This window comes from Dermacentor albipictus, chromosome 10 (assembly GCF_038994185.2).
Source record: "Dermacentor albipictus isolate Rhodes 1998 colony chromosome 10, USDA_Dalb.pri_finalv2, whole genome shotgun sequence".
Taxonomy (NCBI): domain Eukaryota; kingdom Metazoa; phylum Arthropoda; class Arachnida; order Ixodida; family Ixodidae; genus Dermacentor; species Dermacentor albipictus.
The window spans coordinates 52,758,142-52,784,979 of NC_091830.1; the positions used below are offsets into that span (position 1 = coordinate 52,758,142).

At 47.1% G+C, this 26,838-nt stretch overlaps 1 protein-coding gene across 1 annotated transcript in view; it reads left to right on the forward strand.

Moving 5' to 3' along the window:
- LOC135907642 (chymotrypsin-1-like) overlaps window positions 1–24,266 on the forward strand; it is a 49,430-nt gene extending 25,164 nt beyond the window's left edge. Inside the window, exons 7-8 of the mRNA XM_065439338.2 lie at window positions 6,082–6,242; window positions 23,889–24,266. Of these exons, the coding sequence (XP_065295410.1) occupies window positions 6,082–6,242; window positions 23,889–24,098 (371 nt within the window). The 3' untranslated portion in view covers window positions 24,099–24,266. The remainder of the gene's footprint in view (window positions 1–6,081; window positions 6,243–23,888) is intronic.
- Window positions 24,267–26,838: the final 2,572 nt, after the last annotated feature.

Consider the following 26,838-nt stretch of genomic DNA (forward strand, 5'->3'; position numbering starts at 1 on the left):
CGCGGGCATTACATGCATCTATTGCAGTTTAACGTTTTGCCTATCGCTCTTGGATCTTTTCTCTTTTCATCAGAACCTCTAAATTTATGCTGTACAGTTACCTATGCCTGTAATGACTCCGGCCATATCATTCTCTTCTCTGCTTCTTTTCCCACTTACACTATGAAGGTATCTTGCTTACTATATCCAATTCAATTCGCTTTATTTAACATCAAGACATTCAGGACCGCGAACGCCGTCAACGGTAATTTCTTACACGCAGTGGCGGGGCAGAAGTTATTCAGCTATTCAGTAGAGTCACGTTACTCTCACTAAGACGATGATTGACTAACGTAATGCACATATAGAACACACATATGCAATGTTAAAACTGAAAGAGAAACAAAAATTAAAACGCGAAGCGCGAGTGCACATTATACATAAATGTTATCAAAATACCCATTGCAATGAGCAATTGGGTAAATAGACAATAACAAAAATGTCATTTATCCATTTTTACGCAAAAAAAACAAAACACAATAATGAGTGTTAGACAATGCAGATTTCGTTTAGACAAGAAGATAAGCTAAATCAAAAAACTTATTACGTGTACTTAGCCTTGCCCGTGGCACATCCCTGTATTTGCAACAGCATGCATTTAGCGTCCTGTATCTGCGTTTTAATTTCGACAAAGTTCTTAGCGTTATGATTTCTCTTAATACCCATCTTATACGGTTGAATTAGTGTTTGCTCATGAATATCAGGCATAGGAAAGAGGACGAGGATAAATGTTTGTTTTCAAAATAGTATCCCTGGGAAAGCCCCGGTTCTACTCTTGGTGGGAGGTCTCTTCATCCCAGAAACCCTCTGGCCTTCGCTGCCTCCTTGGTCCTGGCGATGAGGCGTCGTTGTTGTTCCATGTCCTCCGAGATGATAGTGGCCTCCCACGTTTCGATGAGGTGTTCGCTTTCTTGTCTGGCGTCAGAAAAGTCTTTCGGTGAAGGCAATGCGTCTTTGTCTAGATGTCATGGGCACTTGAGGATCGGGTGCGCCAAGGCGTCCGGTACGCCTCACATTGGGCAGTGGTATACTTTCCGCGTTGCGTAGAGTCTGTGCATGAGCATTTCGTGGGTGCAAATGTTACTCTCTAGCCTTCTGAGTGGAGTACTTTCTTCTATGTTGAGCTTTGAGTGAGGTGGTGGGTACACCCCGCGTTCCAGCCTCTGATGTTGAAGGATCGCGGAGTAGGTGATGGGTACGGTCTCTGCCCCCGCTGACGCAGACCGGCCATCTCGAGGGTAAGAAGCCTTGACCCGGCAGGTTTGACCTCGGGCCGCGGCGTGTGCCCCTTCGTTCCCCTCATGCCCCTCGTGCCCAGAAAACCACGTCACTGAGGTGTAGGGGGTCGGAGTGCTTCAGTGCTTCAATATCTTTAGTGCTCCTGCCGACACGCGACCCTTAGCGTAATTCGCATAGGCAGTAAATTTAGCTTTGTTTAAAAAGGCGTCGTGTAGGGCTGTCGTGAGAAACATCTAGAATACAATTGACGCAGATTTTTTTTTTGTGCTCTACGTCACGTGATAATATTAGTAAGAGCCGCAGTACACTAAAGCTGATGACAGTAGTTAATGTGGAAGAAAAGCAAGGACTTGTAAAGGTGATGGATTTAAGGGAAAAAAATTGAACCTTCAGAAATATATCGCGCGCTGACCATTTATGCTTTCATCCGCTTTGAATCCCAGTGCTCTTGAAAGGCAAACGTTCCCTGCGTATCTTGCTGGGTGAATATGTTACCAGTTCCCTACAGTGCCGAGTGGTGTACGGAGGTTTTCTGCAGCTGACACGCGCCTTATCATATTGCGAATATTTGCTCCGACATGTTTCTGTCCTCAGGCAGTCAGCTCGTGTCTCAAATAGCAAGCCACTGCCTTCTGTGTTATCTTACTGATTTCCCCTCTCATTAAGTCGAAAGCCGTAAGTGCCTTGTGGGTCGAAAAATCCTGATATCAAAAAATTTACAGTCCGGCGGTATGGCACCAAACTTCGATGAAACCAAAGGCGACTACGACGTGGCAGCGTGGGTGCCCATGTCTTGAAAGCGATCTGCGATGTGGACACTGTGTCCCGAATGCTGGTAGCTTCGTATGGGCTGCGCTTTCAGGACTTACTTGGCGTTGAAGCGAGAGACAGCAGGCAGGTCACTTCGCTCCCTGCTGCTGCCCCACTTCCTCGCTCCAGATTTTCGACAGCGAGTTTCCGCGGTCATCGAGTGACATGTGTTCATGTTTGCCTGTGCGCGTGTGGCACCGTGCTTGTTAATTTAGGTAGTAAGGAAATTTTTGCGAGTTTATACGGCCAATAAAACTAATATCCCTATTTCGTTCAGCTGTATACTAATTTGCTATCGCAATCGTTGCTTCGCCGTTCAGGCAAAACTGCGACTTTTTCATTAACTGCGTATGTAGGTTGCAGTTGATAAAATGAAGACGGAGGAACTTAACTAATGTACACGATACCTAAATCGGAATTGAATCCCTTCTTCAAGATAGTTAGGTACACAAGTATGCAGTCGATTTCACCTGCTTGCAACAACTTCTTGGCACACCTTACTCTGCCTGACGCATAGCACAATGGCGTCATAACCGCTAAATATAGCGCATGCCTTAGTACAGCCGGCATGGTGTCTATTTAAAAAAAACATATTTGCATAAATAAGTGTAGTTTGTCCGAGCATCAGGCTCATCTTTCTCACTGAGAATCCTTTGCATTCCAGATAGCAGAAAATGAAAATTGCGGTGGTGCTGGTTATGCAAATGTAGCACTAGACTCGAGTAATTGCAGTTTTATTTGACGTTGAGAGCTATCGACTTCCGAGACAACGAACGGAGCCGTTGTCAGCTCCGACACGCCGGGAAAATCCCGCCCGGTTATGAAATTCTAAACAGCCGAATTATTATTATTTCGACGACACTCCGCGCGTCAAAGCAGTGGCTTTAGCTTTTCGGCCATGCCTGTGGCATTCGGACGTTAACAAAATGCAAAAACGCTTCTGTAATTCTTTGGGTGCGCGTTCAAGAACCCCAGGCGGTCCCGAAATCACGAGCTCTCCAATACAGCGTCCATCATAATCCACTTCTGTTTCGAGACGTTAACTCCCACAATATAACTTTTTTTAACCGCGCCTTGATTTCATTCTTTCTTTCCTCCTTTTTGACCTCAACGCCACGGCAGTTATGGCCTCTAGCTAGTCGCAGCGCCACATGCGCCTGGCAGGTGAAGATGTTAAAACAAGCTAGCGTAGGCAAAGTAGCGAAGCTTCCAATATTTGCAGTACAGTTCCGGTATGGTTTGCGAACTAGGATACCGATGCGCCTTACCGCTTCAATATAAACGCCGAACCACTAACTACAATGGAGTGGCAGAAAACATGCGCTTGAGTGAATTATTTCTTCTCAGGTACTTGTACTCACAAAATTTCTATATGTCTGTCGTACTGACAGGGCCTCCTTGATGCTGCCAGCAGAAGTTCACAGAACTATTTTGCGATTGAGCAAACTTGGACGTGGGGGCCAATCCCGCCCGCTTATTCGACGTTTCAGGATAGCGGAGCCATCGAGACATCTTCAGGCAGCTTAACCTTGCGGCATGCGCAGTTACCGATAATTCCAGATGTGCATGTTGGCGGTGAATTATGTTTAAAGCGAACCTTGCGATCGAGGTCCAAAGTTTCTCAGACAAAGCTATGTCTCCGGTTAGACAGTGGCTGCCTCGAACAATCCGCAGGGTAGCGAATAAAGAACTAAACATTAAATGGTAACAGTCACCCGACGAAGCAGTTTTTAGTTTTCGCGCAGCTCCCGTGTTCCATAATCTTGAGAATTTTAGTGCATCCAGTATTCCGGTAAGCGTGGGCGGTTAGCCGGATAAGCAGGGGTGTAAACGTGAGCGGCCAAATTGGTGGCGTCAGGTGATGGTGCAAAGCTCGACGTCCTAAACACAGAGCCAATCACTATATTCTTCTTAGCTGGGGCATAAATTTTCGACAGCGGCGTAATAGCGAACACAATTACGCCGTTGCCAAAAATTTGCACCAGCAGCGAAGCAGAATAAAGTAGGTTACTGCAATTTTAGGTCTCGGTCTGTCCGGTTGAGCTCTACAAAACCAGGCGGCTGCACCACTCCGGCCGCGTACGTTTACGCCTCGGACGATCCGGCAATCCGCCGAAATCGCCCCCGCTTGCCGGAACAGCGGGCACGCTTAAAGTCTCTTTTCACCCTTTCCACTCCACGTGGCAGCTGTCGGCAACAGCATCAGCAACAGTTAATTAACTACGTATACTACAGACTATCGCTACCCGCCGTGGTTGCTCAGTGGCTATGGTGTTGGGCTGCTGAGCACGAGGTCGCGGGATCGAATCCCGGCCACGGCGGTCGCATATCGATGGGGGCGAAATGCGAAAACACCCGTGTGCTTAGATTTAGGTGCACGTTAAAGAACCCCAGGTGGTCAAAATTTCCGGAGTCCTCCACTACGGCGTGCCTCATAATCAGAAAGTGGTTTTGGCACGTAAAACCCCAAATATTTTTAATTATTATTACAGACTATCGCCGACGGTGAATAATCTGCCTCACAAGCACAAATATATCTACAAATGGCTATGCGGATCCTGTGCGCGATCGAGGTGATTTTGATTTAGTGATTTGAGTGCTTGGTTGTTTTCTGCCGAACCCGGGTTAGATTTGTGGTGTGTAAAGTGGATCAATGCTGCGTGTAATAAACTGCCCGCAAAATGACTCTGGAGGGCACTCGTTTATAAGTAATTACATTTATAATGCATAAGCCCCATTCTTTGGCGAGTACTCTAACAAAGTCTGTCTCTCGTGCGAAAAGTGTAATGCCTTGTAGCTGCACAAGAATGTGTGACTTGCGAAGTTAAGACATTTAATCCTTATAATAGAGTAGATGTAGATGATTGGTAGCTTTCAAAGCGATAAATAAACAATCGAAAAAAAGAAAAAAATACAAAAGCTGGTCAGAGACAAAACCGTTCTCGTCAGGCCACCCTGAAAGCTTATCTGCCGCATTACGGTTTTGCGTGCAGAGAAGCATGCTTTGGGGCTGTTGAGTAAAACTGATTAGCAAATGTGATAATAGTTTAATCAAAATGATCGGTGGCGTTAAAAAAGAACTAGCGACGTCGCCGCGTCGAGGTTGTAACAAAAAAGATGAAAAGAGAGGAACAAAAATCTCGGAGCCCTTGCACTCTACGAAGAAGGATGACCAGCGAAGCTGTGCATGTGGGCCCGTTAATGGCGAACTGCGCCTCCGCCGCTGGTCGGCGCGGCATTTCACTATCTTCGCACTCGGCCCACGTATGGGTAGTGCTTAACACCTGCTTCACCTCCGCCGCGGGTCGGACTGCCATTGCACTATCTCCGAGATCAGCCCACGTTTTTTTGTTTACTTCGCCAAGAACGACACGAAAATAAGTTCCCTGTAAAAGAACTCTACCTCTATTCCAACATGTGAAAGTGGACGTAGGAAGTTGTACGTCCACTTTCATTTTAAGTCAAATTCATTTCAAATCGATACGTCTCGCCGGCTACAATTCGTAAACGGCAACATGTGGCACAAAGCAATTAATGAAGGAGCTAATGAGTGAGTTTTTGTTAATTAGTTTATTATGTGTTTCGATTTGTTATAGTAATGTACCCCTCTTCAAATAATCCAACTCAAAGGCAAAAATCATCCTATCTGTCACAGGCGACATATAAACGTTCTTGAAAACTTAGGAAGAATACGCATAATCTGTGAACAGGCTGTAAAATATAAATCGCAAGGTAAGAAAAAATTAGTTAACTTGTTTTCGCATATCCTGGCACATTCCTACCGCTCCTGTATAAAAGAATATATTGAATGATTTCCAAATAAATAGAAAATTCAGGTGTGAGTCAGTGCTCCTGCAGTGTTTTTCTTGCACATTTACCTTGCTACTTGCTTCTCAAAAACAACTATTGTTCGCGCTAGGTTTTTAATTCATGTAGCGAAGATATTATAGGAAAGGTTTAATGTCCTGATTTTATTTTCTCTTTTCTATATAGCTGCAGACGGTAGCAAAACTCTTCTGCACGCAAAAGTCGTTGCTCTCCCAGATGATCAGTGCCGAGCAAGATTACCAAGACTTCCGCATCCCTTCATGGGACGCCGCGTGCGTCCTGGTCCCGCAATTTGTGCTGCCGGCAAAAACCAGGGCGCCTGTGACGTAAGCACAGTTTACCGTTGCTCTAGGAAGTTAAGGTCATGTACAGAGTGTTTATTCGGTGGATTACCATTTAGTTAGCTGCGGTGAGGGTAAGCCGGTAGATCACTGATAGTGGATTATTTTGTGGCTGCGCTTCTGTGGTTGGGCGCTTGCCATGTATTTTGCCCGAGAGACCATGCACGTAACCTCACGGGAGAGCTGCATATCGTCAAGCTGTTCCGCACACCTTTCCACCGACCGCAAAAGCGGGCGATGAAGGAGGTAGATGTAGAAGCTTCAATCTAACCGAGTGGCAGGGGCGCGTTTGGTGTCCAACGCCAATCATTGACCACGATGGATGGATGGATGGTATGTGTGTCCCCTTTGTTACGGGGCGGTGTGTTGCGCCACCAAGCTCTTGCTATTATACTGCCTATTGTCCTACCTCGGTAAACAATAAAAAAAACGCTATGACCTCCGACAACCATATTTTCTGATCCCCTATTGCGAACTGTGCTTTTGTACGTCTCCGTTTTTTGTCGTTTCCCTACTTTTCTTTCACGAATACTCCAATCGCCTCTTACTAATGCATATTGCGGACATGTTTACTTTTCCTCTGCTCTCGCTGAACCCAAGGGCTAAAAGGAGGCCAGTGGTGCCCAAATCGACTGCTGGGTAGACGTCTTCGCATTCTACTAAAACATGCTCCATAGTTTCCCGAGCATTACCGCAACAAGCTTATGCTTCTTCTTCCTTCTTATATCTCACTTTATAGGTGCGTGTTCTAAGACATCCCGATCTCGCTTCCAAAAGTAATGAGCTATCATGAATTGTTTCTTTCCTGATTTAGCTCAAAAGTGTAAAGAGCGAGAGACAACTGTCGAAATTAGCAGTAACAAGCCTAACAGTGTCCCCGGTCAGCATTGTCTATTTCTGAATTTCTTATTCAGTATGCATGTCGTACAGCAAAATTGATGTTGTATCACTCCACGATGTACCTGTCGATGGTAACAACACTTGTGCTCATCTAGAGATGCGGCAGCTGACGCGGTGGAGGGAACGCGCATCTTGACTTTTAAAATAGAAATGTAAACAGCAACGCAGACAGCGATTTTGACTGTTGACATAGCCAAAATGTATGCTGAAAGACCAGTGCGTAAAGGAAAAAAAAGTGCCGTGGTGCAGTGGTAAGATGCTAGGCTCGTGATCCTTGGGTCCCAAGTTCGAATCCCGGTTGAGAAGGTTTTTTTAATGCTTTTATTTTTTTGGACTAATAAATTTACATATCCTTAAAATGGTCTCACAATTTTTAATTAAATATTGATCAGGTTGTGTTTTTAAAGTGGGACATGACGTCACATTGTGACAAATTTTGTCTTGTTTGCCTTCTTCAATAAGTGTCCTTTCAAAGATGTTCCTGCTTGACAGTAAAATGCCTCTGGTGGTGTTGAAATATCATAGCAATCCAGCTGTAGAAATCGTACTACAAAGCAAAATTATCTAAACTTGTTGCAGTACGTGAATCTTGGGTTGATTTATCAAAATTTCACCATGTCCCCAGTGCTGGCGCCCTTCCACCACATTAAAGGCAAATATAATTGTTCATTTGTCTGGAGTAGTGTATTTCATTTCTTCATATCATTATCTCCAAGTACAAAATTCGCATCTGTGCACTGTTGCCTGTTCCAGTTAAGAAAACATTTTGAGATATTATTCAACACTAGTTGTTGCATTGTGTCGACATGAATTCAGCAGTAATATAGGTTGTGCCGTCTATAGTTACTCCATTCAAGTACACACACACACATATATATATATATATATATATATATATATATATATATATATATATATATATATATATATATGTATGTACTTTTCTGAGTTACAGAACTGCCAAGCCATCTGTAAGCACAGCGTTTGTGTTTAGCAAATACCCTTTCTTCCCATCACAATGTGGAATCCTTTTCTGGTTCTCACATAATGTTTAGTATAGCGTAACATAAGTAGAATTAAGTGTTATATAACACAAATTGTAGGCACAACTACTGGCTTTCAGCACATCACTCAAAGTTGATTTTATGAAAGCTACAAGTAGAACCTTTCATTATCATAACCACTTCCTTTCATGCCTTTCTACGAAGTGTAGGAACGGTACGCATTCATTAGTCATTACATCAAGATATCTTAAACTACTTGTTTTATGTATTAGGCATGCATTATGAAATAATATGCTGAAATATTAGAATAAATGTTATAATAGCAAAGTACCTGTGCATGCACGTTTATATACGTAAAAAATGGGACTACATGCATTGGTACCATTTGGAAAATCAAACAATCATGTACACATTAGGCACCCACCATTATCACTCCAAATATGTTACAACCATTGACACACACACCTGTCATGTTCTGGCTGTCACATATATTCGCTCATTTTTCTTCCACTATGTGTTTCACGAACCACCGAGTACACCCACCATTCAGCCAGCATGCAAACCATTTACCCACCATTTACATTTCACCCAGTGCGTACATGCAGTATTCACTCAGCACATCCATCATTCGCCCACCATTCCCACAGTTCACCCAGTATGTACCCACCATCCTCCCAGCACACCCAGCATTCACCCACCATTTACACATGTCACCCAGTAGTCATCCCACCATCCACCCACTATACCCACCATTCACCCAGCCCGCCCACCATTGAGAAAAGTCACCCAGTATGTATCCCACCAATACATCCCACCATCTACCACTGTACCCACCATCTACCCAATATACCCACGTTGAATTTTACCATAACCACCATGTGTTCCATCATGCCCAGCACATTTTACATCATGCTCGGCATAAAATTCTCGATGGGCAATGCTGGGATTTTCAATAGGGTAGTTACTCATGGCAGGCTTCTTTTCCGTTGCCGCCACCAATGAGAATATATTCCGCTTGATGATCTTTGTTGCTGCATTGCCCACCCTATAGGCCGCGTAGTTGCTGGTAAGCTTCCTAGTTCTCTTGCTGCACTGTGTCAATGTTTTTACTGTACAGGTACCTCAACACTCTCCCAGCCAATTTACTTTCTTCTATACTCCTCAGTCGTTTTTCATTCTCCATTTTACTGCGAACTTCCCTCACTTCAAAACAAGTCCAGCCCATATCACCCTGCACAGCTTCATTTATAGTCTTCCGGTGAGCGCCCAATGCGAGGCGACCCACTGACCTTTGGTTCCCATCGAGTACTGACTGTACCCCTGATTTAAAGCAAAGAACCGCGTTTCCCAAAGTAAGTCCTGGAACCATTACACCTTTCCACATACCTAGAAGCACCTCGTACCTATTGTATTCCCATAGTACTCTGTGTTTCATTATGGCTGCCATTTCTCTTCCCCTTTACTGTTATTGTTTTTTCCTGTGTTTCCATATATCTACTGCCTTCGTTTACCTATATACCAAGGTATTTATAGTCTGTTACCCGAGGTATTTCCTGGCCTCGCGTCACCACTGTCTGTTCACTGTTTTCATTGAATACCAACACACCTGATTTTCTAACACAAAATTTCAACCGTAAACTGTTGCCTTCCTGTCCACAGATATTAGCCAGACGTTGCAAATCAATTTGCTTGTTAGCTAGCAATACAATGTTCTCCACATAAAATAAACCTGGACGCTGCTGCTCTACTACTGTACCCGCTTGTTTGTATGAGAGAATAAAGCCAATATTACTTCCTTCTAGCACCCTCTCCATCCTCACCATGTACATCATAAACAGCAGTGGGGATAAAGGGCACCCATGCTTCAGTCCCTTGTTAACATCAACTTTCCCCTCGCTCCTCATCCCTTCCCATTCAACGCAAACGGTACTTTCTAAGTAAATCTAAACTGTAGACAATCGTAACCTAAGCCTTTCCCTTCCAGAATATCCCACAAAATGGTCTACGTTGTCATAGGCCCCTGTAATGTCTAAAAAAGCTACATATAATGGTCTGCTTTCTATTTTTGATATTTCAATACACTGAGTAAGAACAAATAAGAAGAAGTATTTTAATGATTGGAAAATGTAGAGAGGTCGGCCGGATAATGGAGAATCTGGCCTGCTACTCTACGTAAGGGAAGGGGAAGAGGGGAAGAAAAAGGGTCACAATGGGGGATGATAATGAGAGGAACGAGGTGAAGGACACATTACACAACTGGTATCACAGGCGTGAGTCCAGGCCCGTGTCACCTAGGAAACGTGAAAGTGCACGCATTGTCTCTGTCGTCTGCCAACTCTGTGGCCATGCTCCTAGCAAGAGGCCCTCCGACAGTGGTCCATTTTGTAAATGTCTCGATGTATCTGCCATTGTCAGTCTTTCGCGCGCATACTCAGGGCACACCACGAGCACATGTTCTATAGTCTCTTCTGCGCCACACACTGAACAGTCCGGGGAGTCTGTCCGTCCAATAATGTCCAAATATTTGCGCTTGAAGGCGACGCCTAATCGCAGTCTGTGTATCAGGCATGTATGAGGGCGTGGAATGCCACGGAGAGTAGGAAATTTCATATCGGGATCAAGCCTTTTAAGGCGGACGTGACGAGCGTCTGGCTGGGCCCAGTATCTTCTCGTTGCACTCCTCATTAATTCCGACAGGAGGCATGTGATGTCCGGTCTGGAGAATGGCACTACAATTCGCAGGCCATTGCTGAGGGCGCGTCTTGCTGCAGCATCGGCCATCTCATTACCGTTGAGCCCACAGTGTCCCGGGATCCATTGGAACACTATGCGGTGGTGTTTTTCTTGAGCGCATGAAAGTAGCTCGGTGATCTGCAGTGCCAGAACCTGATATGCGGTGTGGCACAGGAAGCATCCCAAAATTTGCAGCGCAGGTTTTGAGTCCGTGAAAATGCGCCACTCTTGAGGTCTTTCCCCACAGATGTGGCGAATCGCTTCCCGAATAGCCACAAGCTCTGCAGCGGTTGATATAGAGTTATGGTCTAGTATGAAACCTCGAGTCATCTGTTGGGCTGGTATCACCACAGCTGCTGTCGATGCCTTTGGTGACGCGGAGCCGTCTGTGTAAACATGAACATATGTCTGGTATTCTGACCAGATGCACGCGAGAGCAAGTTGTTGTAGTCTACTGACGGGAACCAATGATTTCTTTAGTATGCCGGGGACATGTACACATACGGAAGGTTGAACCATCACCCATGGTCGTTTGACGGGGTGATATGGAAGGGCATAGCCTGATGTTACGTGGGGTAGATGGCAGCAGAGTGCACTTGTGAAACTGCTGTCCGGCCGCTCATGTAGAACCGACGTCAATGGATGGCAATGGTGTCGTGTCGGTGAGCGTAAATACACATGAAGTGGTTCGTGGGACAGGTATATCGATAATGGGCATACGTGGGCTTCCTCAATTGTGCCTTTGTTGGAGGCACGCCGTGGCAACACGAGGTATATTTTGAGTGCCTGCGCTTGGACGCTCTCTAATGTCCGTAAGCAGGAAATGCTCAAGTTTGAGAGTATCGGAAGGCTGTATCGAATGTAGCCTACGAAAAGAGACTGATAAAGTCTTAGTAATGAGCCTTCCGTGGGGCACCATTTCATGCCTGTTGCGAAGCGAAGAACATGGCAAAACAGATTAAGTTTTCGCTTCAACATATTAACATGCCTCGTCCATGACAAACTGCGGTCGATGATAAGCCCAAGAATCTGTGGTGGGAGACATAAGGTATTATGACACCATTAATACAGATCGGGTATCGGCAGACGGATTTGCGCGTAAATGCAACCACAGCACATTTTTCGGCAGCTAAGCGCAAACCCTGACGCCGTATGTATCGTGAAGTAGATGACACAGCCCGTTGTAATTTCGCACGTAGTTGTGGGCGTGTTGTACCAGAAGCCCAGATGCAGGTGTAATCTGCATATGCACTGATGAAGATGTGAGGTGGAAGTTCGCTCACCAGGCCAATCAGTGCCACATTAAATAATGTTGGGCTGAGAACTCCTCCCTGAGGAACTCCATGGCATACCTGATGACGGTTAGTCTCTCCGTCAGGCGTGGACATGTAATCGAAACGGCCGCTGAGCTAGCTCACAATCCACAGGTAGAGCCGGCCGCCAATGCCCAAATCATCTAGGGCATCGAGAATGGCTTCATGAAGGATGTTGTCGTAGGCCCCTTTGATATCTAAGGAAACAGCGGCGACGAGTCGGCGTTGACGTTTTTCATGTTCCACTGTCGTAACGAGGTCAATGACGCTGTCAATTGAAGAACGACCCAGCCGAAAACCGGTCATCATGTTCGGATAAAGATCATTTCTTTCCAGAAACCATTCGAGCCTCGCCAGGACCATTCGTTCCATAACTTTTCCAACACAGCTGGCTAATGCAACTGGGTGGTATGAGGTAAGCTCATAAGGAGACTTTCCAGGCTTCAAGAGAGCAACCAGGCGGCTGATCTTCCACTGCTGCGGAAAAATACCGGAGACCCAAGTGTCGTTGTAATAATGAAGCAGCGCAGTGCGACCATCCCTGCCAAGGTGAGAGAGAGACGAGTACGAGATCCCGTCAGGGCCAGGAGCAGATGAATGCCGACACGACGCCACAGCAGCCTCTAAATCGGGCATCGTAAAGAACAAGTCGTAGTGGTCACTTGAGGAAGGTGGCGCAGAAACTTCTAATTGGATTGAGGCTGGTTGAGTTGTGCCCACAATCATTTTGCAGAAGTCGTCCGCTACCTCTACTTCATTGCGGCGTTGGTAAAGGGCCAGAGCACTGAAAGGGTACCTTTCTTGTGGGGGAAAACGTAGGTTCCTGACTACATGCCAAATACGTGACAGCGGCTTCCGAGGATCCAGTGATGAGCAGAACTTTCTCAAGTGCTTCCTTCCTAATTTCTCGAGATGACGCTTTATTTGTCGTTGAGCTCGGCGACAAAGGGCGAGATCGTACGTGGATTTCTTCCTTCTATATTTTCTTTCAGCGCGCCGTCGGACTGCGCGCAACCTGTCGAATTCCACGTCAATAGGAGACCACGGTGTAGGTGCACATATGTTCCGCATGGCCTCACCGAGGGCGGACGTGATCAAGTCTTCTATTTCGGTTGATGACTCGAGATTCGCACAGGAATTCTCCACGAATGTCTTAAAAGTGGGCCAGCCTGTGCACCGCACCTGAGGCGAAGTGGTAAGTGCGAACCACTTTACGCACATATACGTTGGTATGTTTTTTTATTGCGATGAAGGCTTGCCCTTAAGGCATAAATGTTGGAGCGTATATGTGTATTATATGTGTGCTGTGAGGCCTGTGTTGTGTATGAATTGAAGCAGTGTTTTGTGAAATCTGTTATCATGTATCCAGCGGTATGTGATCACTGTCATGTGTTTCCACATCACTGCATCAGCTAATAGAAGACTGTAGTCGTGAGGAAACAAACGTCAGGTCCAAGAAGCTACTATAGGACGTGCCACGCAGAAACGTAGGAGAGCCATCGTTAATATTGACGAAATCCTGTTTCATTCAATTTCAATTCATTACTGTACTTCCCCATTGGGGGTGATGAGCATTGAAGTTGCCCACAATAATGTGGGGAGCTGTGCAACTCTGGATTGCTGAGGACAGGTACGAGAAATGAATGCGATCTCTGGGTGGAATGTAAAGAACAAAGAAGTTATCATGTAAACGCCTACCTATTCTGAAGCCATGCTGAAGTCATCCCAAAATGCAATTATTCTCTGCCCATGCCTGAAGCTTTAATTTGATTGCCTGCATTTCTAGCCGGTATATCGATACGGAACAGCCGGCACAGTGCGGCTGCACTGAGGAGTAAGAAGACGACTTGTGGCCGCTTGATATAGTATCGCCGTTCTGGCCTCCGTTAGCTCCCCTGTAAATAAATTGTAAATAGCATTGGGCATCAGCTAGATGTAACTTTAATTTGGGTGAGGTGCGGGGTATACCGATCCACGCAACCGTCATGGAGCTCAGCAGGGGTCGCAACGGGGACAGTGCAACTTCGGCTCCCACTGGCGGCACTTCATCTACGCAAGCGTCTCCGCCTGCAGCATCGAACTACGCCACTGTTTCACCCCCTCGGGATCCTGGTGTTTTCACCGGAGCCGGCAGCCCTGATGCTGATGACAGGATCCGCTTACACGAACGCGTCAGCACCAGCCACAGGTGTGATCCGACTATTAGGCTTGGTAACGTTCTTTTGTACCTCATCGGAGCTCCACTGGCATGGTTCCAAACTCACGAAGAGGAGATCTCGACCTGGGATCTCTTCAAAGAGAAGCTCCGCGACCTTTTTGGCAATGCGTTCGGTCGCCATGTCAATGGCAAGAAAGCCCTTGCCACACGTGTACAGACGTCGACCGAGTCCTACGTGTCGTACATTCTCGACGTCTTGGCCCTTCGTGCCAAGGCTGACCTGAACATGTGTGAGGACGATAAGGTTAGTCACGTCCTCAAAGCCATTGTGGACGACGCCTTCAATATACTGGTGTTTACGATCGTCACCAGCTTCGATACAATCCTCAAGGAGTGCCCTCTCCTCGGGCATGCTAAAAGCCGCCGGGTATCCCAGCACATCACGCGACTTACCAACACAGCTGCTACGTCATCTCGTGACGACCTCTTCCACCAGCCATCGCGATGTGACAACTTGACGCACATCACTCATCGTGAGGTCAAAGCAGCACAACCGGCGGCCACTTCAATACCGTCACCTGATCATCCTCCGCTGACAATTTCCTCCGTCATACGTCATCGCAAGGCCGTCATGCGTCAAGAGTTGTCCAATGTCGGCCTGCAACCCATTCGTTCCGCACTCTCGAAACCTCATTCTGCACGCACGTCCCCAACCCACTCTTGTTACTCTTTTTATGGACAGCGCAACCCCTCCGAATGGCGTACCGTGGATGACAAGCCGATCCGTTTTAACTGCCGGCGCATTAGACAGGTCGTTCGCCACTGCCGCAGCCGCTGGACTTTTCCGACGCGCTATTCTGCCGATCACCACCCCCCTCCCTCTATCGCGTCGTTTTCCTTCGCTCCTGACAAGGGACTGTCGCTATTGTTGGCATGTGCTCTGCCCGACTCACTATTGCTGAGATACACCATCGTCCTCTTCACCGTCTTTGAGCATAGCCGTCATGAACTCATTCTCGGTCTGGATATTCTTGCTAGTCATTCTGCCCTCATTGTCTGTTCGGCCGGCTCACTTCACCTTGACTTGCCTCTTCTTGCCGACCCTGTAGAGCCGCATCCAAGCCATTTGAGCTGCATGAATTTTATTCGCCTATCATCTCACTCTGTGACACACGTCGACTTGTTATCCTCACCATCTGTACCTGACGGCAATTATGTGGTCGCACCAATTCCGGCCGTTATACTTACACATGCTGTTACCGTGCCGCACACTGTGCTATGAGTTACTGGAAACCGCACCTGCCTTCCCCTTGTCAAACTTTCGCTAACAGCGCAAGTTCTGCCTCAGGGGATCTTATTGGCTATAATTAGCGCTTTGCAGGATTATGAGGTCCAGCCTTCACAGTGGAAGATCGTTACATCTCAGCTCATGCCATGACGTCATCGCATGGTACTGATGTCGACATTGAGAAAATGGTTTCCTCTGACCTTACACCTGCTGACGCTGAAGCCCTTTCGCGCGTTCTTGTAGGCTATCGCGACATTTTTACTTCGACAATCGACCCTTGGGTCAAACGTCTGTTCGGACCCATCACATAAATACTGGTGATGCGAACCCCATTCACCGACGCCCATATCGTGTTTCTGCGTCGGAACGAACTGTTATCCAACAGGAAGTAAAAAAAGGTGCTTCCAAAGGACATTATCGGGCCTTCCTGTAGTTCCTGGACTTCTCCCGTCGTATTTGTCACAAAGAAGGATGGAACGTGGCGATTTTGTGTAGATTGTCGTCACCTGAACAAAATACCAAAAAAGGACATGTACCCTTTGCCACGTATTGATGACGCTCTAGACTGCCTGTAGGGTGCAACCTATTTTTTCTTCTATCGACATACGGTCCAGCTATTGGCAGATATCCGTTGATGACATGCACGGAGAGAAAACTGCATTTGTTACCCCTGACGGCCTTTATCAGTTCAAGGTGATGCCTTTCGGTCTCTGTAACGCGCCCGCCACCTTCGAACGAATGATGGACTCTTTGCTTCAGGGGTTCAAGTGGTCCAACCGTTTGTGCTATCTTACGACGTCATCGTTTATTCGCCCACATTCGACACGCATCTAGACCGTCATTCAGCGATTCTGGACGTGTTCCGCCACGCCAGTCTCCAATTTAACTAAAAAAATATCTTACTTCGGTCACCGCCAAATCACCGTCTTTGGAGATCTCATGGATGCCAGAGGCGTGCGCCCTGATCCGGGCGAAATTCGCGCCGTTACGAACTTTCCTGTTACGAAGTCTACCAAGGACGTTCGTAGTTTCGTAGGGATGTGCTCGCATTTCCGATGCTTTGTGAAGGATCTTGCGACCATCACACGTCCCCTTACCGACTTCTTGAAGAAAGACGCCCATTTTTGGGGGGTCCTGACTATGCGGCAACTTTTTCGCAGCTCACTACTCTCCTTACCACGCCTACAATTCTGGCCCACTTTAACCCGTCTGCCTTAACGGAAGTTCGAGCCAGTGGTCACGGTATAGGAGCAGTATTAGTACAACGCCAGCATGGACATGATCGCGTTATAGGCTATACCAGCCGACTTCTATCACCCACCGAGCGCAATTATTCAATCACAGAGCCCGAGTGCCTCGCTCTTGTGTGGGCTGACGCGAAGTTTTATGCATACTTGTACGGATGCCCATTCTGTGTCATCACTGATCACCACGCTCTCTGCTGGCTATCCTCGCCCAAGGACCCCACGGGATGACTCGCTCGCAAGGCGTTACGCTTGCAAGAATGTACCTTCGCCGTGATATATAAGACGGGACGCTTGTAGCAGGATGCGGATTGTTTGTCCCGCTACCCCTTCGACGAATCAGCTGATGCGGACGGCATCGCTTGCGTTTTTTATGTGTCCCAGTTGCTTCAAATCGTCAATGAGCAACGCCGCGATCCTTCTCTACGAGCCCTCATCGACCATCTGGAGTCACCGCCTGGCAAGGCCTCTCTCCGGATGTTTCTCCTCAAAGAGGGGACATCATACCACCACAATTTCGATCCACACGGCCTTGACCTTCTGCTCGTCATTACATCACACTTGCGTTCGACTGTCCTCCACGAACTTCACGACGCTCCCTTGGCTGGACACTTGGGTGTCTCGCGCACGTACGACCGTGTACGCAGTCGATTCTTTTGGCCAGGTCTCACCGGCTCCATCCGGCGCTACGTTGCCGCTTGTGAGCCCTGTCAGTGCCGGAAGAAGCCCTCCACACCTCCAGCTGGATGTCTCCTGCCGATCGATATCCCACCCGAACCCTTTTTCCGTGTTGGTCTAGACCTTCTTGGACCATTTCCTGTCTCGGGCTCCGGAAATAAATGGGTCGCCGTCTCTACTGATTATGCTACGCGGTACGCATTCACCAGGGCCCTCCCGCCAAGTTGTGTTACTGACGTTGCTGACTTTCTTCTCTATGACGTCATTTTAGTGCACGATGCTCCGCGGCAATTATTCACTGACCATGGCCGCAGCTCTCCCTCGGCAGTCGGCGAGGACATTCCGTTCGGGCTCGACAAAGCACAAGTTCAGCGCGTCCTACCACCCACAGACCGACGGCCTCAAGGAGCTCCTCAACCGGACCATGACTGACGTGCTTTCGAAGTACGTTGCGACCGACTTCCATGACTGGGATCTTCACTTACCATATGGGACGTTCGCGTATAATTCATTGCGTCACGACAACGCCGGCTATTCACTTTTCTATCTTCTATATGGCCGAGAACTCGCGTCGCCCTTGGATACTTTGCTGTCCTCGGCCACACATTCAGCCACTGAATACGCCCGCGACGCGATCGCACACGCCGACCACGCGCGCCAGCTCGCCCGCACCCGTCTCCAGACCGCACGAGAGCATCAGAGACCCCTTTATGATTGCCACCATCGCGACTTGTACTTTTATCCTGGTTCTCTAGTGCTTCTCTGGTCACCCATTCGACGTGTGGGCCTTTCCGAAAAGCTGCTGTCGCGCTACACTGGCCCTTACCATGTGGTGCGACAAGTGACAGATGTCACGTATGAAATCATCCCCGCCAACCTCTCAGCGTCATCGTCAGCTGCAAGTGACATCGTTCGCGTGGCGAGACTTAAGCCATGGCACACACCTTTCACCGCGGATGTGTAGATTAAACACCGCAATGGTGCTCCTACTGCCGGGGGTGATGATAGAGCACAGCCGCCACAGTGGGGCTGCACTGAGGAGGAAGAAGACGACGTGTGCCCGCTTGATACAGCGTCGCCATTTTGGCCTCCGTTAGCTTCTCTGTAAATAAATTGTAAATAGTATTCGGCATCAGCTACACGTAACAATATTACCGATGTAATGGTCAAGGGTCCATACGAGTGAATTCTAGCTTTCTCCCCCTTACTTTTATAAATTAAATTAATTCTACTTTGTCGCCAGCTGTCCGGTATTCGTTCATATTTTAAAGTTTCTTCCACTGCTTTCACCAGAGCTTCCTTACTTTTCGGTCCTAGTTCATTATACACGTAAAGGGAACCTCCTGTAGCCCTGTGGCTGTGCACTTAGGAATTTTCTCTTCGGCTTTCTTCCAGTTGAAATTTGTCAGCACCAGCTCCTTTCCACCTGGGTCTCTCTCGTGCACTTTTTTTTTTCTGCAAATACAAGCTCATCATTGCCTTGGAAAGATTCAGCTCTTATTTTCGTATGTAATTTATTGCCGCTTCTCCTTCCAGTCTGTTTTCATTGTCGTCTAGGATATGTTGTGGTGTTGTTGTTGACCTCCTGCGTAATAATTCTATGTGGTTCCAAAATATTCTAGGTGCAGCTTTTTTTTTCTCACGCTTTGTGACAAGCAACGTTCACTTTCATCTTTTAATTTGGCTTGCTCCAGTATTTGAAATATAGACTTTTTCTCCCGGTATATTTCCCATTTACTGGTTACTTCATCCTGTGGCAATTGCACCTGCTTTTCCTGCCTCTGCTCTCAGGATACTTTCTGTCGTTCGGCGATCGCTTCTCGTATCTCCCACACCACCAGATTTTCGGTTTCGTTTTTCCTTTGCAACGAATAGGTTGTTTCTCTTTCGGTATTTCTGTCGTTATTACACTTAGAAGCTCATCATATGCCCTCTCTTTATTTGGCCAATTTGCCAAGTTCTTCTTCGACTCTAATGACTATGGGCGCTATAACGTAAAACTATTCCGAACTTTTCTATTCCAATTCTGCAATCTGCACTCCGCAATTGGTAAAAAACGTTTTTGGACCACCCCCACTTCATGTGTCTGTCACGCGACGTCAGGGAAACCGCGGTAGCTCCCCATCTGATATGACGTGTACACACTCATTATGAATAATTTGACCAAACAAAAAAAGATAGTTATTTCTGATTCGACGCCTTTTGGCCATTAACCATCGGCTTTTGGTCAAGAGTTTTCGTGCTGCACCCGCTTCACCTGCATGTCACCCGACGTCACAAAACCGCAAAAACTCCCCGCGTCAAAGTGACGTGTACGCGGTAAAAATGCAGTAATATGCCGAACAAAACTGAATTTTTTTCTGAATAGTCACAGGCTGCCCCGTTCCGAAGGGAATGAAAGATGGCTGCCGCCGATCGCTAAGCCACTGGTTACTCAAACCTGCGGAGAGCGTGGGTTTATCTGCGTGTAATAGAACTCTTTACGTGGCCATGTAACATTTTCGAGCACTTTCGGCATGTTTACGACCTCGTTCTGCCAACTTTTCTTTGCTGAGGATCCGTTTTAGCGCTATTCTTAAGCTTCCGTGGCATGCCGCCGCGATTGTCGACGAGCCACCGGAAGCTAAGTAAGGGAAAGCGGACCAATTGCAAATGCCGGCACCACCCTCTTCATCCGGTTATGGATTTTTTGTGCAGTGGCTCGGCCTCATCGAATCCCTCTCCACCATAGCGTGCTCCTCGCCTCTCGTGAGCCAATTAGATAAGACAAGCCGATCAGTGTAGACAATGTTATTCGTTTTTCAAGCAAACAAAAGTGACCTATGAATGAGGAGAGCGTTTGATTGGTCTAGTGAGACAACCCTGCGGGTGACCGCCCGAAGCTTGCGCTGGCGGATACGCAAATTTGACGTCAGTAGACTGAAATAAAAACATATTGGAATAGTTTTACGTCATAGGGCCCCATATATGTTATTTGTTCAGCGTTCAAATTTGTACTGGCTATTTTGCACTCCTTGTTCTCTTTCCCAACTCCATATCCCATTTTCAAAATGATGCGTTTATGGTCACTCCATATGCTGCTATACCCTTCCTCATTAATGATCAATTCTCTCAATTATTATGAATTCCTTCTGTCATCAGACAGTAATCAATGGTTTGCCCGTTTCGCACTTCCCACGTGATCTGCCCTTCACACTTAGGCCCTGTATTCACAATAACGAGGTTATGTTGCTCACGAAGGTGTAGCATTGACTTCCCGTTGTTGTCGGTACAGCCATATAAAATGTGGGCATTCATGTCACCTAATAGGATAATTTCAGCACCATTCCCAAAACCCCTAATATCAGCGCTTATGCATTCTACTAACTCTTCATTCTTCTCTGTGCAATTATTTCTGGTCCACAAATAAGTAACGCCCCACCAAGTTTTTCCCCACTCATTGTACCTGATAACCAAAGATGCTCTTGACATTTTGAATTTACTCTTTTCCATTTGACTCCCTGATGGATGAGCATTCTGACTCCCCCTCCCTTTCTTTCGACCTTAGTTCTGTTGCACCCTTCCCAAACATAGTTCTCAATCGCTGGCGGCTCTTCCGAGTGTCTAAGGTGCGTTTCTGTAACAGCATACACTCCCATTTGTTCTCTATTTAACTTCTCCTCAACCTCTGCCCGCTGTTCCTTTCTTCTGCCGTCCTGCATGTTTATGTAATCTATTGCACGGCGAGCTCTCTTTGGCCACGATCACGAATCAATAACCACGAAGACGTACCCTGGCGCCGTGTGCCGCCAGCCATCCAAGTTACGTGCGAAACTGGGTCACGTACCGAGATGCCTGCTAAGGCTAGGCCGGGCGCTATGTTTTCAGTAATAATGGACAAGCAATTTCGGCCGTTCGTACAGATCATTCTTAAACCATATGGTATTTTGTGTGGATAAAAATATTTTGCACGCTATGGGAGAGAGACGCTGTGCATTTCCGCCCCATTTTTGAAACTTTGCTGTTTATGGATCCTGCAAGGCAGATGTATCACGAGAAAGTGGACAGACAGCCCTTTCCGGCACCTGAACTTTCGCTAAAATCCAGCTGATCACCTTTAAAGCAAGAATCTATCCGGACAATGTCATTGGACCTGGGCCTCAATAGTGGAGTATTTAGGAAGCACGAATCTGGTCGCCGAATAAAGGCTCCAGTTGACTAACGAAGTGAACACTTATTTGAAGTTACAGGGCACCATACGAGTTCATTAAAACTTCTTTCTGGGCAAGTTCGTGCATAGTTGAATGAAAAATTCTAACAGCGCAAACACATGCAACCACAAAGTCACAACGCTTGTATCTCGTCCTTGTTACTTTGCGGTTGCATGTGTTTGCGCTGTTACAATTTTTAAACACGAGTTCAGTCGGTTATTCCTAAGCACCGATTAACTTTTAATTGAGTCAGCACCAATAAGCTTCGCATTTCTTTAAATACTCTACCTGACTGGGCGAGGTTTTGTAACCTCTTGGCTATTACTGATTATCTGATTTGTGTGAATTGTACGCGGTGTTTCATGAGCGAGTTCATCGTAGTACAGAACGAGTAGAAGGGGCGTTTGTGGTTATGTGCTGTCGTGTCACTGTCGATTCCTGGTGACACCACGAATTAGAACACTCTAAGGGCCATTTATTTTTCTGGATGGGGCGTATCCGAGCTTGCAAGTTCCATGCGCAGGCCCAACCAAACCCTGCCCGGTGGCTTCAAACCTAGCTTGTACGCGACCTTGCCGGGCGTGATTCGGCCTGTTAGCCCTTGAGCACAAACGAAACATGGTAGACTTGGGTTATTGTGAAGGTACTATTTGCACACAGAGCATTTTTCTAGAGGTCTAGACTGTGTCAGGATTTCCAGTGGCGCTGTTGTGGACAAATCAACAGGTCAAACAAAAAGACAAGTTGCATCTTTGGTTTATCATGGTCGTGAATTAATGCGTGCCACTAACGTCCATACTACATTTGCCAAGTTCTAGCACAGTAACATATAGCGAAAGCATAAGCGACCACTCATACACACACCGCCATAACCACTTAATCTGAATACTCCACTTCAAAGAATCATAGCAACGTCAAATTCCAGGACTCGAGCCAGTAATCTTGGCGGGAAATTCATAGCTTTGTATAATATTAATTGGTAACGCGTAGGAGTAACGCTTGCGTGCAGCCACATGCAGTTCAAGTGCATCAAGCCTTTGTTATTCGTTCATTCGGCTGCATTTTGATGGCGTCGGCGTTTGAGTCAGTAAATTAGGAGCTGTGTTTCGTAATATGAGTGAACTTGGACTTTCTCTGATTTTGTTGCAACATGTAGGGTGTTAGGCACAACGCACTTACGGCACAGTCTCTCCAAAAATGCGGCGTGGAGCCGAACGTCGTGATGCCACCAACACGAATGGCGTCAACACGATCACGTGCTCGGTTTTTTACCCCGCGTACCAATTTGAGCGATGACGGCTTTTTTGTTGTTGTCGTCAGACCATTGTCAATGGTAGTATATATATATATATATATATATATATATATATATATATATATATATATATATATATATATATATATATATATATATATATATATATATTATATATATATATATATATATATATATATATATCATCAGCCTAGTTACGCCCACTGCAGGGCGAAGGCCTCTCCCATACTTCTCCAACTACCCCGGTCATGTACTAATTGTGGCCATGTTGGCCCTGCAAACGTCTTAATGTCATCCGCCCACCTCACTTTCTGCCGCCCCCTGCTACGCTTCCCTTCCCTTGGAATCCAGTCCGTAACCCTTAATGACCATCGGTTATCTTCCCTCCTCATTACATGTCCGGCCCATGCCCATTTCTTTTTCTTGATTTCAACTAAGATGTCATTTACCTGCGTTTGTTGCCGCACCCAATCTGCTCTTTTCTTATCCCTTAAGGTTACACCGATCATTCTTCTTTCCATAGCTTGCTGCGTCTTCCTCAATTTCAGCAGAACCCTATATATATATATACTCACACGCACATACACACTCTTCTCAACTCTGGCATTCTCTCTTTACGTGTCACACACACACACGCACGCACACGCACACGCACACACACACACACACACACACACGCACACACACACAAACACACACACACACACAGTTTTTTTCACTATCACACTCCTAATGCCAAGGCATTTTAAAGAAAGAAGGACTCATAGGACCTTAAGTGATTTCGCGCATTTCGAATGTGCTTGTCAGGTTGATGACCTTCTGCATTTTCTCTTCTTTGTTCCAATAGGGGGATTCAGGCGGACCGTTAACGCTCAGGAACGACGATGGAAGAACGCTGCAAGTCGGAGTTGTTTCGTTTGGTCCGACGTGCCCAACCACCTCTCCGACAGTGTACGCGCGTGTTTCCATCCACATTAAATGGATTCGAAGAGCCCTCAACTGCCCCAGAAAGTGGAGAAAGCTCCACTACACCCGGCAGGAAGTGACCCTCGGCTAGGCAAAATGAGGCTCTTCCATTGTAACAGTGTTGAAAAGTCTACTTGGAATGGTTGGCTAATTGGTCAGTTATGTTGAAAAGAACAGCGCTAAGACGCCGAAAATAAAACCCGGCTCCCCGTCCCAACTCCTTGAAAAAATAAAAATAATAAGAGAGGCAATGCTGAAACCCAGTATATTAATAAAGTTGCTTAATCCACGCAATACAAGAGCTCGCAGCGCCAAGCGGCGTAGCTTTTGAGTTTTCTAATTTAGGCATTGCCCTTTGTTGGACGGGTTGATAAACTGACTTGGAAATCATATTTAGCGCCAGCGAACAACGACAGAAGGGAGCGCATTGTGGTGCCGTCTCCCTCCTGCCCTTGTTCGCTGGCGCTAAATATGCTTTCCAAATCTAGTTTCGGGAAGGGTAGCGGACCCGCTAGCACGCTACATTGGAGAGCTACGGCTGATGACGGTGTGGATGGCGTTCAACAACGGTCATTTAAATGTCAAACTTCACAAAGCAGTTGCTTGGGCGAGGCGTAACATTTCAGTCATGATGGCGATCTGCGCGCTACGTAAAACAGGCGTCAAGAAACATAGGAGGCAACGCGGATGCAGCGCTGTCTCCCGACTAACACTTTTTTTTTGGACAACCATAGGCGTATATGCGGGAAAAACGAGAACAGAAAACAAACGACAAAATAACCGACAATGCTTTTAAACTGCGACACACGCGGGAGAAGGAACTTGGAAATCGTGACGTCACTCGTATACCCCGCTAACGCTCGCCCGTCTACACCGTGCAAGATGCGAAAGTTACCGCGTTCAAACGTTTCCGTGCAAAGTGCGCTGTGTCGTTCACGTGGTATGTCGTCGCTTTCGCGACAACTGTCGCTGCCACCTCCTCGGCGTCCATGCCAGTGTTCTGGCGCTTCTTCGAGTACTTATGGTAGGCGCTACGCTAAAGCGTGCACTGAGCTACGAATAGAATAGCCTCTACGCTGCAGCTTTTTCGCTCCCAGCGCCCACACCAGCAGCGGAAGGCCGAACGCTTTTCTGGCTCCGCCGCAGAGCAGACTGTGCAGGCAGGCGCGCGGTGCATACACTTTGCTGCTTCGTTTTCGCAGCCAGACGCACGGAGAATATGTCGCTTTTCATTAGAGACCTATAATCAGGCACATACAGGCCAAGTGTTCGACACCGCGACACCGTATCGGTTACGACGGCGGACTTATACAATTGCTATTGCAGTAACATAAAGTGAAAGAAGATAGGTCACGGACAGCGCAACTAAGCGGGCAAAGCAAAGCTGCAGTAGAACAGCCGCCGCCGCCCTCTCCCGCTGCACACACCATCTCTCTGTATCGCTACTTCCTACGCAGGCTTTCAAAGGCTAAGTTGTGTGACTTCTAAACCTTTAGTTGTGTGCAACTAAAGAACGCTTTCTGTATCGCTGAACAAAATTTTCCCCCAAAACGCCTCTGGCTCTCGTAATCGTTGTGAACCTTCTGTAAATGAATAAGGAACAATTCGGCAGAACCTACCTCTGGATCACTGTCGACGGTAATGCCTTAGCATTGAATCAATACAGCCGCACAGCGGTGTTGTCACCGCCGAAACGAGCTATGTATGATGCGTGTACTGCAGCGGTACTCCTCTTTCTCGCTTTTCCTGAAACACTCGGCGCCACCTAGCGCCGCCGCCGCGAATCCGGCGCGTGACGTCCGAAATGCATCGCGCACCGACGCGTGCGAACGCGCAGCAACGGCTCATGCAGAGAACAGAACAGAACAACTTTATTGTAGAATGAAACGCTCAATGGGTGGAGCCCCCAGACAAGGGCCCCACTGGCTTCCGCGCGCCGTCTTGCTTGTCGGATGATGGCCCTTTGGACCTCTTCCTGTGAGCTGGACAGCGCCGCCTCCCATTATGTATGCTCCGTAATTTCTCTGTTTGTCTTTTGTGGATATGCCGTGCATGCCCATGAGATGTGGTCTAAGGTTGGCGTGGCTCCGCACCATGGGCATGTGTCCGTATATCTTTCCGGATGAATTTTATGGAGAATGTGCAGGTTGTTATATGTATAGGTTTGCAGCTTTCTCCATATAACCTGCTCTTCCTTAGTGAGATTCAACAACCGGGCTCTTCTCTCGCGCTTCTGTCTGGACACGCTGCTCCATCTAGCGGCCCTGGCGAGAAGTGCGCTCGTGGACTCCGACACGACAAGCGTGGCGCGCCGCTGCCGGCGAACACTGAGAATAGAGAGCTTTAGATTAGGGACCGCAAATTTTGGGGGCCCCAAAGAAGTAGCGTCGAAGCCACTGCGCATGCGCGAGACCCGAACTGCGTTTGGACATTGCGTCGGACATAATATTTGAATGACTTAGCGGGAGCCGCCAAAGGCTGCCCCAAAGGTTCTGCATCAATCAACATGACGGCAGCCATCGAAACGACGTCTCTAACCTAGCACCCAAACTGGGTTCGATTCGTGGTAACGCGTGAAGTTCGCAATCTAGGCAAAGTGACTGCGATTGTCGCTTTCGCTCAACTAGCGGGTGTTATGAAGATTGATCCAATAGACGCCGCGGACTCCGAATTTAATTGACGACTTCAGGGCTCGTAGGTCTACCACGGCTTAACTTGGCTGGTGCAGGCACGTAAATTTGGTTATTAAAATCTAAGCGCAACTGATTGCTTGCTGCTAATAACCTCTAAATCACAAGCGAGCGTGGAAACAGGAACGTCAAAATCAATCT